This window comes from Lynx rufus, unplaced genomic scaffold (genome assembly GCF_022079265.1).
Source record: "Lynx rufus isolate CCGP_SWC_20201006 ecotype Redwood Valley unplaced genomic scaffold, mLynRuf1.p SCAF_5, whole genome shotgun sequence".
NCBI classification, from domain to species: domain Eukaryota; kingdom Metazoa; phylum Chordata; class Mammalia; order Carnivora; family Felidae; genus Lynx; species Lynx rufus.
This window is the reverse complement of record NW_025814867.1, coordinates 90,876,051-90,895,006: the sequence shown is the minus strand read 5'-3', so window position 1 is coordinate 90,895,006 and position 18,956 is coordinate 90,876,051. Positions and strand designations below refer to the sequence as shown.

The 18,956-nt window shown below is 38.0% G+C and overlaps 1 protein-coding gene across 4 annotated transcripts in view; it reads right to left on the bottom strand.

Moving 5' to 3' along the window:
* The window catches only part of KPNA1 (karyopherin subunit alpha 1), a 71,110-nt gene that overhangs the window by 25,543 nt on the left and 26,611 nt on the right, over positions 1-18,956 (bottom strand). For 2 of the 4 annotated variants that reach the window (XM_047098512.1, XM_047098511.1), the window contains exons 3-6: positions 17,618-17,662; positions 6,979-7,086; positions 3,770-3,869; positions 753-847 (exon numbers count right to left, since the gene is read on the bottom strand). In XM_047098512.1, coding sequence (XP_046954468.1) covers positions 753-847; positions 3,770-3,869; positions 6,979-7,086; positions 17,618-17,662 — 348 coding nt within the window. Of the gene's footprint in view, positions 1-752; positions 848-3,769; positions 3,870-6,978; positions 7,087-15,739; positions 16,063-17,617; positions 17,663-18,956 lie in introns of those variants that run through there. The other 2 variants (XM_047098514.1, XM_047098513.1) reach the window with 2 other exon arrangements.

The following is an 18,956-nucleotide window of genomic DNA, read 5'->3' as shown; positions in this document are numbered from 1 at the left end:
AGATATCACAGGTATTGGTTAAAGAATAACACAGAAACTGATTCAATTGGTTACTCCAAGGAAGTACAGCTACTGAAAAATTGCCAGTCTACTAAAACTCCAACTTTATTCAGGGAAAAAAAAAAAACCCAAAAACAGTATTTAAAAATTTCTAGATAACTCCCAGGACGAGTCAGTTGACAGGTGGTTCTCTTTACTGTGAAAACTATCCAATCCAGAAGTTGCAGAATTTCCTCTTAGAACCCCTATATAATACAGTACTGACAGACTAAATTAACACAGCAGGAAGCATGGAGATTCATAAGGCTGTCTCCCTGGAAACTCTTCAGGGGAATGGGAAGAATTAACTGGAACCAGGATTGGGGATTACTGAGTCTAACCTAGCCAATGTTACACAGCCCTGACAAAGCCGACCAATGTAATCTAAAAATCTTCCAAAACCAAATTTTATGTAGTCCACACTTAGATTCTTATAGTGACTCTTCAACTGCAAACGATTCCCTATTAAATGTTATCCACAATCATCACAAAATAATCTTCTTCATGATAAAAATGACATGAATTCTAAAGAGTAAAACCAAGGGCCTAGATGTTGACAAAGCTATCAAAAGCAGCTTGCAACCTGGTTGTCAAGAACATCATATCAAAAACGAACCCACTGTATAAATTAACCTAAGTAACAAATCTGTATATAAAATGTAAGTTTGTAAAGGGATTTAAAATATGAGGCAAGAAATGAAAATGGTTCGCACCTGCAGTGTACAATTCTCTTTTCGTTTGAGGAACTCCACAAACCTGGCCACTACTCCCGGTGTGCTGATGACTTCATCAATAGGAGGATTAGGTTCTGTCTCCCCATAAAATAAAAGGAAAGAAGAAAATAATTCTTTCATTTCAATGCAAGGACTTTATGAGCTCAAATTTACTTCATAATATCCCTCCCTCCATTTTAGCATCTCTTTCATGTTGGAAATCTAAGAAATAAAATGTAAAATTCTAAATGTAAAACGGAGCGCAGTCACTTTGAGACTAGGGTAGCTCAAAAGGTTTCACAATAAAGTACACGTTAACATGGAAATTGATGGGCAGAATTCTCAAAAATTAAAGCCATTGCTTCTATAATTTTAGAAAACTTAAGAAAGTAGGGGGGAAAACATCCAAAGATGACCACTGTTATTATTTCAGAATTCTTCCTTCTAGCCCCTTCTCTGTAGATGGGGTTTTACTCTAACAAGTTGTTTTAATAAACTGGATTAAGTGACTCTGCATGTGCCTGCAGGATTTAATTTTACAGCTGCGGTGTTAAATAGGAGCCAGAAAGAATTCATTAAGGATGACTTGCCAACTTAATCTCACTTTTCATTTATGACAACAGAGTATTTTATAAATGAAATCATTTGGTAGAAACCTGTTGGGTTAACAGAAAATGTCCTAAACAATCAACATGGTAATTTCAGCAAGAGATCTGACAAAGTTCTTGATGACATTCACAGAGCGATGCAAGAAAAATGACAGATTATAGTACTAGTAGGGATTCTTAGACAAGTCCAAAGCTTTAATGAAACAAAGGTGACTAATGGTTCAATGTTAATTTGGAGAGCGCTCTGAAGACCTGTTCTTTGCCTGGTTCCACACTTTTATCAACTATTCAGATAGTACAAATAAATTTGATGATTATAATAAAGATGAAGTAATTAATATGCTAGATTACAGAAATAACATATAGGAAGAACAACAATAAGCTGAAGTTTGCAATAAAACGACGGGGATAAAGCAGGATTTAGCAACTGAAATTTATAAAAATATTTTAAAAAATCTACATGACTTCACAGATGAATCCTAAAACACATGTGCATGAAAAGAAGTTCTATGGGAGTTTAGATGGCTGCAAATACAGTGAACCTTACTGTGCCATGACTACCAAAATAACTGCTGCTGCTATCTTGGAGTACATTACTGGAACGTACAGTCCTAGGACAAGGAAGGCAATCTGTCCCCTCACCTTAGGGTAACGAGAACACATCTGAAGTACTGTATTCTAGTTACCACATTTTTTAAATGTTTATTTATTTTGAGAGAGGGCGCGCACACACATGTGTGCCAGGGAAGGGCAGAGAGAGAGGAAGAGAGAGAATGTCAAGCAGGCCTATGCTCAGCATGGAACCCCACATGGGGCTCAATCTCACAACCCTGAAATCATGACCTGAGCCGAAATCAAGAGTCGGATGCTTAACCGAGCCATCCAGGTGCCCCTAGTTATCACATTTTTAAGAGGGATGGCTAGGAAACTAGAATCTAGGCAGTAAAGTAGTAGAAAGCAGCAAAAGGCCCTAAAAGGTCACATGCTGTGAGAAAGTCATTAGGCTTAGCACGCTGAAAAGAGACAAGAGGAGTGGGAAAAGTGTACATGATAATAGCCTTCAAATATTAATAAACTGTCACACGAGAAATGTAATTTTTGTATCACACAAAAATGTAAATTATATGTTACAGGTTTTTATTCCAGTTCCCTCAAGGAATATATTAATTTATCACTAATGACTCCAAAAAACTATACCTTAGTACTGGGCCAAGGGTAGCAGCTATTTATTTAAGGTCAATGTTTACTAATCAACATTTTAATGTGGTTCAGAGTCATAGTTCTGTTTACTTGCCCAGAATGGCGAAAGTATCATATTCTAGTCTACCCTAATTATACCAAAAATCAATAAATAATTACCATGCCCAGCAATAACACTGATCTTTCAAATGATATATTTTTTAATTGTTTTTATTTATTTTTGAGACACAGAGACAGAGCATGAGTGGGGGAGGGTCAGAGACAGAGGGAGACGCAGAAAGAATCTGAAGCAGGCTCCAGGCTCTGAGCTGTCAGCAGAGCCTGACACGGGGCTCAAACTCGTGAACCACGAGATCAAGACCTGAGCCGGGGTTGGATGCTTAACCAACTTAACCTAGGCACCTCTCAAGTGATATTTTGACAGTTTTTCTTGGAGTGCCAGGCTGGCTCAGTCAGTAGAGCATGCAAACCTTGATCTGAGGGTTTTGAGTTCGAGGCCCACATAGAGATTATGTAAAAATAAAATCTTTAAAAAAACAAACAAAAACACTTTGTTTTGTTTTTTTTTTAAAAGAATGGAGTTTCTCAATTTGAATTAACATGAAATACTGACTACTGTTCTTATCACTTTAAGGTCTTTTATAAAATAGCTCAGAAATTAAAATAATGCTCCTTTCTGGTCCTGGTAAGATTGCATAAATAAATAAATTCGAAAATTAGCCATAGCTCATAATTATACTTATAAGTGTCCTTTTATTCTGTTGATAGACACATTCCAAAGCAACTTACCTGTGATGTGAAAAACAGAATATGGGAAAGTAGTATTTTTTATCGAAATGAAAAAATACACAGTCAACCCGTGAACAATACAAAACTTGGGGCGCCAATCCCCACACAGTCAAAAATCCTTTTTAACTTTTGACTCCCCCAAAACTGAACTACTGATAGCCTACTGCTGACAGGAAACCTCACCAATAACATCAACAGTCAATTAACACTTACTTTGTACGTTATGTATTACATACTGTATTCTTACAATAAAGTAAGCTGGAGGAAAGAAAATGTTATTAAGAAAATCATAAGAAAGAGAAAATATATTTACAATATTGTACTCAATTTATCAAAAAAGATCTGCGTTATAAGTAGACCTGCACAGTTCAAGCCCCTGTTGTTCAAGGTCAACTGTACTTTAACATACTCAGAACTCACCTTTTGAAAGCAGTTTTCTGAATTTCTGTGTTGCTGAAAGCTGTTGCTCTGGGCTATTGGAAAATATCATTTCAATCATGTCAGAAGTAATTACACCACCCTGGAAACACAAAAAAGCAAAAATGATAAAAATTTTAACTCTAAATCAAAGGAAAACAAAGACAGTATAAACTGTGGCCAACATTATTAAGTTAATCATATTTATCTAGAAAAGTTACACAAAGGTAGGATAATCTTTACATGTAGAAACGTCTGAAATGATCAATGATGTGACAAAGCCAAATATTTTGTCTATCATTAAGGAGCTCATGGGGGCAACCTGAGTGGCTCAGGTTGTGATCTCCCAGTTGTGGGATCAAGCCCTACGTGGGTTCCACACTCAGCTCTCTCCCTCTCCCTGCCCCTCCCCCATCTCTAAATAAATAAATAAATAAATAAATAAATAAATAAATGTGAAAAAAGAAGCTCATGACAATAAGAAAGTAATCTTATGAGTAAATACTAAGAGAAGGCGTTTATTATTCTTCTTCTCCTTGCTCATCACATGGTTGGTTGTTCCTTGTCTTTCAGACAAATTTGTTAAATTCTAAAAGAAGGCTTTTCATGGTCTCCAAATCTAAAGGAACTGCTCCATCTTTATCACTCTATTTTAATTCTATGCCAACCCTTTTCACTATCAGGTATTTTTCTCAGTTATGTGTTTACTGCCCAGATTCCTCCAGTATAGCAGATTTGTGAAAACCAAAGACCCTGTCCATCTTACTGTTCTATCACCGAAGGCTGGCATATAGAAGATGCTCAATAAATATTTATGGAGTATAGAATAATCCTGTGTAATTCACAGATTCTAGCTGCTACCAAATTCAACAGCTGACTCAAGTTTACTTAAAATTTCTATTTTCTTTATTAAAACTTTTCAGTTTTCCATTATTTTCTTGCTTTCTTAGAACTTTTCCATTTTTTACTATAACCCATCCCCAATATTAGCAGTTAACCTACTTCTTAGGGTCACCTGTCAGAATGAAATAAAATTCCTGTCATTTCATGAAATATTAGAGTCAACAAGATGAACTGTGAAGAAAACTGCACTGAGTTGTCAATGATAGCTGGTTGGGAAACAGCACTTGGGAAACAGTGCTTACCAACAGCACTGGTTGGTAAACAGCACTTTACCAAACACCTGGGAAATCCCAACTGGGAGAATGAAGCATTCTGCTCTTAACAGTCAGAAAAGTAACTACTTTGAAACTTACAAAACTGATACCTGAATAAACAAAGGTATCTATATGATTCTGTTATGAATGTCTGGATACACTTGGATATACACATTCATTCTCTCTCTCTCTTTCTCTCTCTCTCTCTCTCTCTCTCTCACATTCATTCTCTCTCTCTCTTTCTCTCTCTCTCTCTCTCTCACACACACACACACACACACACACACACGTTTTCTTCCCTCTTATTCCCTAATGTAAGATGTATTGACTTTACATTCATGGTATTTAAGTACTGCTAATTTTATATCCCAGCATTTAAGTAACAGGATATCAAGGAGAGAAATGAACATCACTCAAAGACTTTGCATCTTCTTCCGGGGAGGTTAGTACATTTTTACTTGCACAAACAATAACTATATCATGTCACATGGAAGTATAACTTTGTTATTTATTTATCTGAGTCTCAGTATGGTTTAAGGAGTTGTGTATACATGCCAAGTTGCCAAGGAATGTACTAGGATAGTTAATTTTATGTGTCAATTTGGTTAGGTTATAGTAGCCAGTTGTCTGAACACACATTAATCTAGATATTGCTGTAAGAAAAATTTTTAGATGTGATTAACATTTAAACTAGTATAATCAAGTAAAGCACATTACTGTCTAAAATGTGAGTTGGCCTCAGTCAGTTGAAGAAGGTCTTAAGAGCAAAGACCGGTTTCCTGAAGAAACTTAAGCCTCAAAACTACATCAACACTTACCTGAATTTCCAGCCTACTGACTTGCCCTACAGATTTTGGACTTACTAGCTCCAACAATTACACGAGCCAATTCCTTAAAATCAACCAATCAATCTCCTACAGGTTGTTTCCTCTATAGAATCTTAGTATTATAATCCACGAAATACTTCATGTTAATATCCACTTAAAAAAATGGACAGTTTGACTTTCTGAAGGGCCTAGAAGAATTCACCACAAAATCATAGTGTTGGTTGGGGCACCTGGGTGGCTCAGTCGGTTAAGCGTCCGACTTCGGCTCAGGTCATGATCTTGCGGTTCGTGAGCTCAAGCCCCGCGTCGGGCTCTGTGCTGACAGCTCAGAGCCTGGAGCCTGTTTCAGATTCTGTGTCTCCCTCTCTCTCTCTCTGACCCTCCCCCGTTCACGTTCTGTCTCTGTCTCAAAAATAAACGTTAAAAAAAAATTAAAAAAAAATCATAGTGTTGGCTACAATGTCTATCTACATAGATTCCAAAATGATTTAAACTGCTCTCCTAATTTAAAAAAAAAAAAAACAGTCCATAAAAACTAGAGATCTATGAAGTAGAAAAATATATATAGGATACTGTGCACAATATATCACAATTTGCTTAAAAGGGGAGGAGGAAGAAAACTTATTTTCTCAAGAAGAATAAGAATCCAGTAACAGTGGTTGCAAATGAAGAAAGAAATTGGGTCACTGAGGTAGAAGAAAGATTTTTTTTTGAAAACTATATATGATCTATTAAAACATACTGATTAATGAGAAATCTATACAGGTATCCATATAAACAAAGCATAGTTTTTAGATCCTCATGTAACCTCAAGAAAGTTACAAAACAGGTTGTAATAGAAAAGCCAACAGCTGTGATATGGAACCAATTTTTAAAATCATATAAACATGCCCAATTTGATAACTGAAATGAATAACAAACTGGGATTTTCTTTAAAGTATCCCTTGTTATTCAACTTTTAAGGAATAATTTTACAATTATCTTTTTAAGTTTTAAAAGCTGAATTAATCTTCACAATTTAGTTAATTCTGTTTAACTGTATATTATTCAAACTATAAAAAACATCTAATGAACCAGGATATTAAGTATATGGCCTCTTTTCAAAAATGAAATGCCAAGTAATTTCTGTAGCCATTTACTAACTGCTTTTTAAAAAACCCAAATAGAAAGCTAAGCCTCATATCTTCAGAAACATACTAAAAAGAGTTTCTTTCATGATCTTACTTACTGGTGCCATCTCCATGTTATTAATCTGAGCCTCATGGAAGCCTCCATCTGACATAACTTCTTCTTCTGTTTCTTCCTCTGCTGTAGCAACATTTCTTCGCTTGAATAACTAAAAAATAAAAAATCATTACCAAGTATTCTAATACAAAGGAGTAAAACATCAAAAAACTAGGCTCCCCACTTAAAAGGCAATAAGGAAAAGATGGAGCTTTTTGAAAATCATTTTAAAAATTCTAAAGGTTGTGCCACCTTCAACTTTCATGATGAGGAACTAGTTCAGAATTCTCCAGTCTTATAATCTAATGCAATTAACAATCACAATATGCTGTTACCAACACCTGATGTGGTAAAACTTACTAAGAGAAGCCTAACACTGCACGACATATAAAAAGAGTAAGGGTGAAAAAGTCGAGGCATGCTTGGCCATTCCCCTTTCCTTTACGTGAAGATGGTAACACTATGGTCTTACCAATACATCGTGGGAAATGATAAAAATGATGTCAGAATGGCTTAATACTTCCCTCCTAAACCTCAAAAATAATGGACTGAGACTTCACAACCTTTCTAACCCGTCCAACAACCAGTGATGACATGTGACTACTACCTGAACACTAACTTTAAATCGTCAATTTGTGTAGGCCAAGAATATTTCTACCTAAAGGGAGCCACTAAGGTGTCTCATTGTATCTTTTTTTTTTTATGTTATTTTTAAGAGAGAGAGACAGACAGAGCACAAGCGGGGGAGGGGTAGAGAGAGAGAGAGGAGGAGACACAGACTCAGAAGCAGGCTCCAGGCTCTAAGCTGTCAGCCCAGAGCCCAATATGGGGCCCAAACTCACGAACCGTGAGATCATGACCTGAGCTGAAGTCAGACATTCAACTGACTGAGCCACCCAGGCGCCCCTCCGTTATATCTTCAATAGTCCCAGGCAGTTCACTTGTTCATCAAACCATGACGGAGGACCAATAACTTATCCTCTCACCCTATGCAACCCTGTCTAAAAGCAGACAAATGCATAAAATAACAGGTTTCGGCCAATGGATAAGAGGCAGACCAGGCATTGATCTTCAGAAAAGAAAAGAAGTAAGATTGGCCCTATGACTGCCTCAGATTATTACCTATACAGAGTTTTCAGGCTGCAGCACAGGGAAGACAACACCCAAACAGGGCCTACAGGCTCACTCAGTTGAGCAGACAGAGTTTAGAAATGAGGAGGCCAAGACAACTAGAATCCACAGGCAGAGTAATAAACAGATCAATATAGAGAGAATTCTAAAAATCTGCAGAAAGTTCCCCATGAGTCTTTAGCTTCCTGCTAATAAGCACAGGTGTGTAAGGAAAAGCTGGGAAAGGAATCACCCCCAACAAACATGCAGAACAATTTTGACAGTTATATCAGTCAAGAGATATTCATGTTTCAACCAGATAGAAAAGACTTAGGGTACCTGGGAGGCTCAACTGGTTAAGCATCGACTCTTGATTTCGGCTCAGGTTGTGGTCTCACAGTTTGTGGGATCAAGCCACATGTCAGGCATACGCTGACAGCAGAGCCTGCTTGGGGTTCTCTCTCCCTTTCTCTCTGCCCCCTCCCTCAAAATAATAAACTTAAAAAAAACACACACACACAGAAAACACTTCCTAACATATAAAGAGCATTTAGTACAACACTCAGAAGGAAATGGACCCAGCACTAAAGCTAAATTAGCCCCTGGATTAAAGGATATTAAAGTTCCAGCCCAATGAAACGTAAAAACAAATGTTACAAGTAATTTACTAAACCCAATGACAAATTCAGAACTATATGTATTTAAAGATACAAGAACTCCAACAACAAGCAAGATAAAATTCACAATTCTTAGAATTCAATTGGAAACTACGAAGCACTAAAAAGAAGAGAGAAAAATCAATCAAAATCACCTAGAAATGACAAAAATGGCAAAATGGAAAAGAGCATTATAAATGTTGTTATATATTCCACATATTTGAAAGGTAAAAGTACAGCCATGAGGAGAGAGAGGAAGAGATGAACAAAAAGGCTAAGCAAGTACCTAGACATGAAAAATAAAATTTTTCAGATGAAAAGCACACTGGATAGGATTAACAGCCAATTACATATTGCAGAAGAAAAAATTAGTGAATTTAAGGACATAGCAATATAAACACTCCAAAATAAAAGAGATGGACAAAAGACTGAAAAAACTGTACAAAATAGAAGTCAGTTGTGGGACATCAAGTGGCCTAACACACATGCACTGGAGTTCTAAGATTGGGGTAGGGGAATATATTTGGAAAATGGCCAAAAATTTTTTCTTTTTTTAAATTTCAAGTTTTTATTTAAATTCCAGTTAGTTAACATTATAGTATATTAGTTTCAGGAATAGAATTTAGTGATTCATCACTTACATATAACACCCAGTGCTCATCACAACTGCTTTCCTTAAAACCCATCACCCATTTAATCCATCTCCCCCCACAACCTCCCCTCCAGCAATTCTCACTCTGTTCCCTATGTTTAAGAGTCTGTTTGATGGTTTGCCTCTCTTTTTCCCTGTTCATCTGTTTCATTTCTTAAATGCCACATGAGTGAAATCATACGGTATTTGTCTTTCTATGACTTATTTTGCTTAGAATAATACACTCTAGCTCCATCCACTTCATTACAAATAGTACGACTTCATCTTTTTTATTGCTGAGTAGTATTCCACTGTACATATACACCACATCTTTATCCATTCATCAGTCAATAGACATTTGGACTCTTTCCATAATTTGGAATTCATTCATGTTTTCTGTCCATTTCTTAACTGGATTATTTGACTTTTGGGTGTTCAGTTGTATAAGTTCTTTACAGATTTTGGATTACTAACCCTTTATCAGATATGTCATTTGCAAATATCTTCTCCCATTCTGAAGGCTGCCTTTTAGTTTTGTTTCCTTTGCTGTGTAGAAGCTTTTACCTTGATAAAGTCCAAATAGTTCATTTCTGCTTTTGTTTCCCTTGCCTCCAGAGACATGTCAAGTAAGAAGCTGCTATGGCTGATGTCAGAGAGGTTGTTGCCTGTGTTCTCCTCCAGGAATTTGATGGTGTCCTGTCTCACATTTAGCTCACTCATCCATTTTGAATTTATTTTTGTGCACTGCCTAAGAAAGTGGTCCAGTTTCATTCTTCTGCATGTCGCTGTCCAGTTTTCCCAACACCATCTGTTGAAGAGACTATCTTTTTTCTATTGGATATTCTTTCCTGCTTTGTCAAAGATTAGTTGACCATGTAGTTGTGGGTCCATTTCTGGGTTTTCTATTCTGTTCCATTGATCTATATTTATATTTTTGTGCCAGTACCATACAATCTTGATCACTACAGCTTTATAATATAACTTGTAGTCCAGAACTATAATGCCTCCAACTTTGCTTTTCTTTTGCAAGAGTGCTTTGGCTATTGTCTTTTTTGTTCTACAGTTTTCAGAGTACAGATCTTTTACCTCTTTGGCGGGTTTATTCCTATGTATCTTGTAATTTGGGTGCAATTGTAAATGGGATCAATTCCTTGATTCTCTTTCTGCTGCTTCATTATTGGTATATAGAAATGCAACAGATCACTGTATGTTGTTTGCACCCTGTGACTTTACTGAATTCATATATTAGTTCTAGCAATTTTTTGGTAGAGTCTTTTGGGTTTTCTACATAAAGTACCATCTCATCCGCAAGTAGGTATAAAGTCTGACTTTTTCCCTGCTGATTTGAATGCCTTTTATTTCCTTTTGCTGATTGTTGAGGCTAGGACTTCTAGTACTATGTTAAATAACAGTGGTAAGAGTGGACATCCCTTTCTTGTTCCTGAACACAGAGGAAAAGCTCTCATTTTTTCTCCATTGAGGATGATAGTAGCTGTGGGTCTTTTGTATACAGCCTTTATGATGCTGAGGTACGTTCCCTCTATCCCTATTTTGTTGAGGGTTTTTATCAAGAAAGGATGCTGTACTTTGTCAAATGCTTTCCCTGCATCTACTGAGAGGATCATGCATTTCTTATCTTTTTTAATAATGTGGTGTATTACACTGATTCATTGAGAATATTAAATCATCCTTATTGCCCAAGGATAAATCCCACTTGATTGGGGTGAATGATTCTTATAATGTACTGTTGGATTTGATTTGCTAGTATTTTGTTGAAAATTTTTACATCCATGTTCAGCAGGTATACTGGACTGTAATTGTCTTTTTTAGTGGGATCTTTGGTTTTGGAATCAAGGTAATGCTGGCCTCATAGAATGAGTTTGGAAGTTTTCCTTCCATTTCTATTTTTTGGAACAGTTTGAGAAGAACTGGTATTAACTCTCCTTTAAATGTTTGATAGAATTCCCCTGGGAAGCCATCTGGCCCTGGACTTCTGTTTATTAGGATATTTTTTATTACTGATTCAATTTCTTTGCTGGTTACCAGTCTGTTCATGTTTTCTATTGTTCCTGTTTCAGTTCTGGTAGTTTACATGTTTCTAGGAATTTATCCATTTCTTTTGTATTGCCCAATTTGTTGGCATATAGTTTTTCATAATATTCTCTTATAAGTGTTTTTATTTGTGGTATTGGTTGTGGATCTCCTCTTTCCTTCATGATTTTATTTGGGTCCTTTCTCTTTTCTTTTTGACAAGTCTGGGTAGGTGATTATCAATTTTATTAATTTTTTCAAAGAACCAGCTCCTGGTTTCGCTGATTTGTTCCACTGTTTTTTGTTGTTGTTGTTATTATTTCTATATCATTTATTTCTGCTCTAATATTTATTATTTCCCTTCTTCTGCTGGCTTTAGGCTTCATTTGTTGTTCTTTTTCTAGCTCCTTTAGGTATAAGGTTGGGTTGTATATTTGCGATTTTTCTTGCTTCTTGAGGTAGGCCGGTATTGCATATACTTCCCTCTTGTGACCCCTTTTGCTGCATTCCAAAGGATTTGGACTGTCGTGTTTTCGTTTTCATTTGTTTCCTGTATTTATTTCTTTAATTTCCTGGCTGATCCATTCATTCTTTAGTAAGATTTTTTTTTAAAGTTCATTTATTTTGAGAGAGAATGTGTGTGTGTGTGTGTGTGTGTGTGTGTGTGAGAGAGAGAGAGAGAGAGAGAGAGAGAAAAGAGAGAAAGAGAGAAAAAGAGAGAGAGAGCATACAGGGGAGAAGCAGAGAGAACCCCAAGCAGTCTCCATACTGTCAGCACACTCCGACACAGGGCTCTAACTTGAACCATGAATTCATGACCTGAGCTGAAACCAAGAGTCAAACACTTAACCAACTGAGCCACCCAGGTGCCCCAAGTAGAATGACTAACCTCCAAGTAGAATGCCACCCAGGTGCCTCCAAGTAAATGGATTTAACCTCCATGTATTTGTGGTCTTTCAACATTTTTTCTTGTGGCTGACTTCAAGTTTCATAGCATTGTGGTCTGAAATATACATGGTATGATCTCAACCTTTTTGCACTTGTTGAGGCCTGGTATGTGACCTAGTATGTGATCTCTTCTAGAGAATGTCCCATGTGCACTCAAAAAGAATGTGTACTATGCTGCTTTAGAAAAAAATATTCTAGGGGCGCCTGGGTGGCGCAGTCGGTTAAGCGTCCGACTTCAGCCAGGTCACGATCTCGTGGTCCGTGAGTTCGAGCCCCGCGTCGGGCTCTGGGCTGATGGCTCAGAGCCTGGAGCCTGTTTCCGACTCTGTGACTCCCTCTCTCTCTGCCCCTCCCCCGTTCATGCTCTGTCTCTCTCTGTCCCAAAAATAAATAAACGTTGAAAAAAAAAGAAAAAAAGAAAAAAATATTCTAGATATATCTGTTAAGTCCATTTGGTCCGGTGTGTCATTCAAAGCCATTGTTTCCTTGTTGCTTTTCTTCTTAGATGATCTGTCCATTGCTGTAAGTGTGGTGTTAAAGTCCCCTACTATTATTGTATAATAATAGTTGATATGATATGTTGTTATTATGATATAGTGCCTCCCCCCTTCATTTCTTGTTGCAGTCTTTGTTTTAAAACCTAGTTTGTCTGATATAAGTATTGCTATTCTGGCTTTCTTTTTGATGTCCACTTGCATGATAAATGCGTCTCCATCCTCTCACTTTCAATGTGGAGGTGTCTAGGTCTAAAATGAATTTCTTGTGGGGCACCTAGGTGGCTCAGTCGGTTGAGTGCCCAACTTTGGCTCAGGTCATGACCTCGCAGTCTGTGAGTTCGAGCCCCGGTCAGGCTCTGTGCTGACAGCTCAGAGCCTGGAGCCTGCTTCTGATTCTGTGTCTCCCTCTCTCTCTGCCCCCCCCACCCCCCCCCACTCATGTTCTGTCTCTCTGTGTCAAAAATAAACATTAAAAAAATTTTTTTTAATAAAAAATAAAATGAATCTCTTGTGGAGCACCTGGGTGGCTCACTTGGTTAAGCGTCTGACTTCGGCTCAGGTCATGATCTCATGGTTCGTGAATTCAAGCCCCACGTCGGGGTCTGTGCTGACAGCTCAGAGCCTGGAGCCTGCTTCTGATTCTGTGTCTCCCTCTCTCTCTGCCCCTCCCCCGCTTTCTCTCTCTCTCTCTTCAAATTAAACATTAAAAAAAAATATTTTTTAATGAGTCTCTTGTAGGCAGCATACAGATGGTTTTTATCCATTCTGACACCCGATGTCTTTTGATTGGAGCATTTAGTCCATTTACATTCAGAGTAATTACTGATAGATACAAACTTAGTGGCATTTTATTACTTGTTTTGTTGTTGTTTCTGCAGATGTTTTCTGTTCCTTTCTAGTCTCTGTCACTTTGGTCTTTCTTTCCCATTTAAAGAGTCCCCTGTCATCTTGTGGGGCTAGTTTTGTGGTTACAAACTCCTTTAGTTTTTGTCTGGGAAACTCTTCTACTTCTATTCTGAATGACAGCCTTGCTGGACACAGTATTCTTGGCTGCATATTTTTCCTATTCAGTATGCTGAATATATCATGCCACTCCCTTCTTGCCTGTCAAGTTCTGTGGAGAGATCTGATGTTAACATTATTTGTCTTCCCTTCTAAATTAGGGACTTCTTCTGTCTTACTGATTTTAAGGTTTTTTTTTCCTTTATATTTTGCAAATTTAACTACAGTATGTCCTGGTGGTGGCCCACTTTTGTTGATTTTGATGGGAGGTGTCTGTGCCTCCTGGACTTGGATGTCTGTTTCCTTCCCCATATTAGTTTTCAGCTATAGTTTCCTCAAATAAACCTTCTGCCCCCTTTTCCCTCTCTTCTTCTGCTGGGATTCCTATGATACAAATGTTATTACGGTTTATGGAGTCACTTCATTCCCTAGGTCTGCATTCATGATCTAGTATTTTTCTTTCCCTCTTTTCATCTTCATTATTTTCCATAATTTTATCTTCTGTGTCACTTATTCACTCCTCTGCTTCTTCCTTTCTTGTGGTCATTATATCCATTTGTTTTCAAATCTTGGTTATTATATTTTTCATTTCAGCGTGACTAGTTTTTTAGTCTTTTATCTCTGTGGTAAGGGACTCCTTGGTGTTGTCTAAGCTTTTCTCAAGCCCAGAGTATATCCTTATCATTGCTGCCTTACATTCTGGTTCAGGAATATTACTTAATAACCTTTTCAATTAGATCCCTGGCCATGACTTTTACTTGTTCTTTCTTTTGGTATGAATTCCTACATCTTGGTATTTTGTCTAGGTCTCTGTCTTCTCTGTGTTGGGAAAGCCTGTTATGTTTCCTGCTACTAAGAGTAATGGCTTTATGAAGAAGAGGTCATATACTGTCCAAGGCCTAGTGCTTCAGAAGTGTCTCTGGTGTGGGGTACCTGGGTGGTTCAGTCGGTTAAGCATTCAACTTTGGCTCAGGTCATGATCTCGCAGTTTGTGAGTTCGAGCCCCACATCAGGCTCTGTGCTAACAGCTCAGAGCCTGGAGCCTGGTTCAGATTCTGTGTCTTCCCCTCTCTCTCTGTCCCTCCCCCGCTTGCACTTTCTCTCCCTCTCTCTCTCTCTCAAAAATAAACAAAATTAATAAAATTTAAAAAAGAAGTGACTCAAAAAAGTAAAATAAAATAAAATAAAATAAAATAAAATAAAATAAAATAAAATAAAATAAAATAAAATAAAATAAAATAAAATAAAATGACTCTGGTATATGCTGTGTGCACTCTCCTGCTGTGTTTGACTGCTCTTTCCCTCAAGTCAGTCCTCTGTAGAGTTTCTCCTTTCCTGCAGTGAGCAGTGGGGATTATCAGAACATTGGCCAGAGTATGGTGAGTTTTAACTAGGTGTGCTCTGGTCTGCTTGTTAAAAGAGACTTGATGGTACTTCCACTAGAGCTGAAACTTCACAGAACTCATGGTCAAAAGACACGGTGTGTGCAAGGGCCTGTGCTGGTCTTCTGGGGGAGGGGCCCGCTGCTCTAGTTCTCAAGTACAACTGCCTTAGTAAAGCTCCACCTGCAGAGGGCAGGAGACCAGAACCTAGTGTAACAAATGTAAGCCACCCCGGTTGGCGCTGTGCTGCTTACTGACGTTAGTTTATACTAAGGGGTAAGGGAGGAAAATTATTTCAGCCAGCCACCTAGTCACCAGAGAGGGGAACTCACATCCCACCACCACAAAGCCCTCCCAGAAGAGCAATTTCCCCTGGTGTATCCCAGGCATCCCTTAGCTCACTACCTTCACCCTGTGTCCTAGCCATCTGGCCACCCAGCAGTATATTGCACCTTGGGGTCTATCCCAAGCAGGCCCGCTGAGTTTTCAAACTCCAAACTTTACGGACCTGGTATGACATGAAGCTGTGCCGGTCCTCTGAGGGAGGGTCTCACTGCACTGAGACTGGTGCAGGTTTGTCCCTGGTGGGCAGTTGCACCAAAGCACAGAGGCATGGAGTTTAGAGTAAAGTGCAGCAGAGAGCCAGTGTCCAGGTTAGCCACCTTCAGCTGGTGTCTTTGTGCCTATACTGAGGGAAATGGTGCCCACCAGCTCTTTTCTCCCCAAAGAGGCAATGCCATCTCTCCCAGACGCACTCCAAGAAGGGGAACCATCTCTCAGTGAGTCCCAGGGGACTCTAAATATTAACAATGAACAGTTGAAAACAGTTGAAATTCAAAAGATATCATTTACAATAGCATTGAAACTATGAAATACTTAGGGAAAAATCTGACAAAAAAACTACAATTTTAGAAATTTAGAAATTTTAGAAATTTAGAAATTTTAGACACAAATAAACGGGAGATACGGTCCTTATGAGTCAGAAGACTCATTGTTACGATAGGAATTCTCCCCCAGCTGATCTACACATCTAACAAAATCACAATCAAATCCCCAGAGCAGGCTTTTGTGCACAAACTGACAAGCTGATTCTGAAGTTCATATAAAAATGCAAAGGACCTATAACAGCCAGAACAATTTTTGGAAAGAACAAGGTTAGAGAGCTAGTAATATGATTTCAAGACTCATTATAAAAGCTACAGTAATCAACACAGTGTGGCAAATAAGACAGATAAATAAACCAATGGGAACAAAATAGAAGTTCAGAAGCCAGATCCACACAGAGATGGTCAATTGAATGTGAATGGTTTCAAGGCAATCAGTGAAGTAAAACAATCTTTTCAAAAAATGACACCTGAGGGGCGCCTGGGTGGCGCAGTCGGTTAAGCGTCCGACTTCAGCCAGGTCACGATCTCGCGGTCCGTGAGTTCAAGCCCCGCGTCGGGCTCTGGGCTGATGGCTCAGAGCCTGGAGCCTGTTTCTGATTCTGTGTCTCCCTCTCTCTGCCCCTCCCCCATTCATGCTCGGTCTCTCTCTGTCCCAAAAATAAATAAACGTTGGAAAAAAAAAAAATTTTTTTTTAAAAATGACACCTGAACAACTGGAAATCCATATGTTTAAAAAAAAAAAAGGCTCCTTTCCTCTTATTCCACATTATATACAAAAATTAAATGTGAATTATCATAGACCTAAATTTAAACTATAACAAAACTTCTTAAAGAAAACATACAAGGGGCGCCTGGGTGGCGCAGTCGGTTAAGCGTCCGACTTCAGCCAGGTCACGATCTCGCGGTCCGGGAGTTCGAGCCCCGCGTCGGGCTCTGGGCTGATGGCTCGGAGCCTGGAGCCTGTTTCCGATTCTGTGTCTCCCTCTCTCTCTGCCCCTCCCCCGTTCATGCTCTGTCTCTCTCTGTCCCAAAAATAAATAAACGTTGAAAAAAAAAAAAAAAATTTAAAAAAAAAAAAAAAAAAAAGAAAACATACAAGAAAATCTTAAGTGACCATGGATTTGGCAAAGATTCTTAGATCTGACACACAAAAGCATAATCCATTAAAGAAAAAAACATACATGGAATTCCAAAATCAAAACCTTTGGTCTTCAAACAGCACTTCTGAAAACAAAAAGGCAAGCCATCAGCTGGGAGAAAATATTTACAAAACATATCCAACAAAAGACTTGCATCCAGAAAATAACTCAATTAAAATACTAAGCAGACTTTAAAAAATAAAACTAAACAGACTTCACTAAAGTAGATATACAAAGGGGCAAATGAACACATGAAAACATGCTTTCAACTTCCGTCATTAGGGAAGTGCATAATAAAACCATAATGGCATACTACTATGCACACCTTAGAATAGATAAAATGAAAAAGACTGACCATACCAAATGCTCAGAAGGATGTGGAGCCGATGAAACTCTCATATGCTGCTGATGTGAAGGTAAAATAGTACAACCCATTTTAGCAAACAGTTGACAGCTTAAGTACACACCTACTATACAACCCAGCCATTCTCCTCCTAGATATCTAGAAAAATGGAAATACATGTCCATAAAAAGAGCTGATCATGAATGTTCATAGCAGTTTTATTTGTAATCACCAGAAACTGGAAACAATCCAAACTGCCATTAACAGGTGAACAGATAAACCAATTGTGGCTTTATCTGTACAACAGAATGCTATTCAACAATGAAATGGAATGAACTACTGATACAACAACATAAATGAATCTCAAAATGATTAAGCTGACTGAAAAAAGCCAGACAAAATAGAATACATATTTTTTCAGTCCATTTATGCAAAATAATCAGTGGTGACCAAAACAGATCAGAAGTTGCTTGGAGATAGGTGAAGGGTGGGGAAAAGGTACTACAAAGGTATACCAGGAAAGTTGGATAGCAATAAATATGTTCACTATATTAATTACAGTGATGATTTCACATATACATATCTCAAAATTTAACAAAGTGTACACTCCATAGTATGTCAACTATACAGCCATAAAGTTGCTTTTTTAAAAACACAGAAAAAATAAACTGAAATACATCTATTTTATGTTAAACACTATGAGTTCCTAATAATATTAAAATACAGACTTTCCTGCTCCCTCTGGAGGATGCTAAGAAACCAATTCATTTTGAAAATGAAGACAGAGAAAATCCAGTTATTTCTTTTTCCTATATGACTACTAATTCAGGAAAACCAAAACCTGCAGTTTGATCCTCTCAGATCTTGCTTTTATGATTTGTTAGGTAGGTCTGGGGCAGTAGTAAATTTATGGCTAATTAATCTCCACTACTGAGGCAAGACTCTCCTGAATACCTAATGGCCCCGTAAATGAGTTTCTCCAGTCTGGCTATAGGAACAGGAACAAGTGTCAGCACTGTGTAAGGGCCAGGCACGGTTCCCTCTAATCTTTTTGGATGATAAGTTTCTCTTGCCTTAGTAGTCTCCTCAAGCACATATGCTGATCAGTACTCTGCTGAATATTCAAAAAAACACTTTGAAGATCTCCAGGCTTCTCTCTATAGACACAAGTCTCCCTTTTGGTATTCCCTCCTATGAATGGATGTCTTTGTCTCTCCAGACTCTCAGCTCTGTCTCCTCAATTCAGAAAGGCTTTGGCCCTTAGTTCCCTCTCCCTGTGTTGCAACCTGGAAACTCTGTTGGGCAGTAAGCTGAAGCAATGATAAGGCTCAACTCATTTGTTTCCCATCTCTAGAG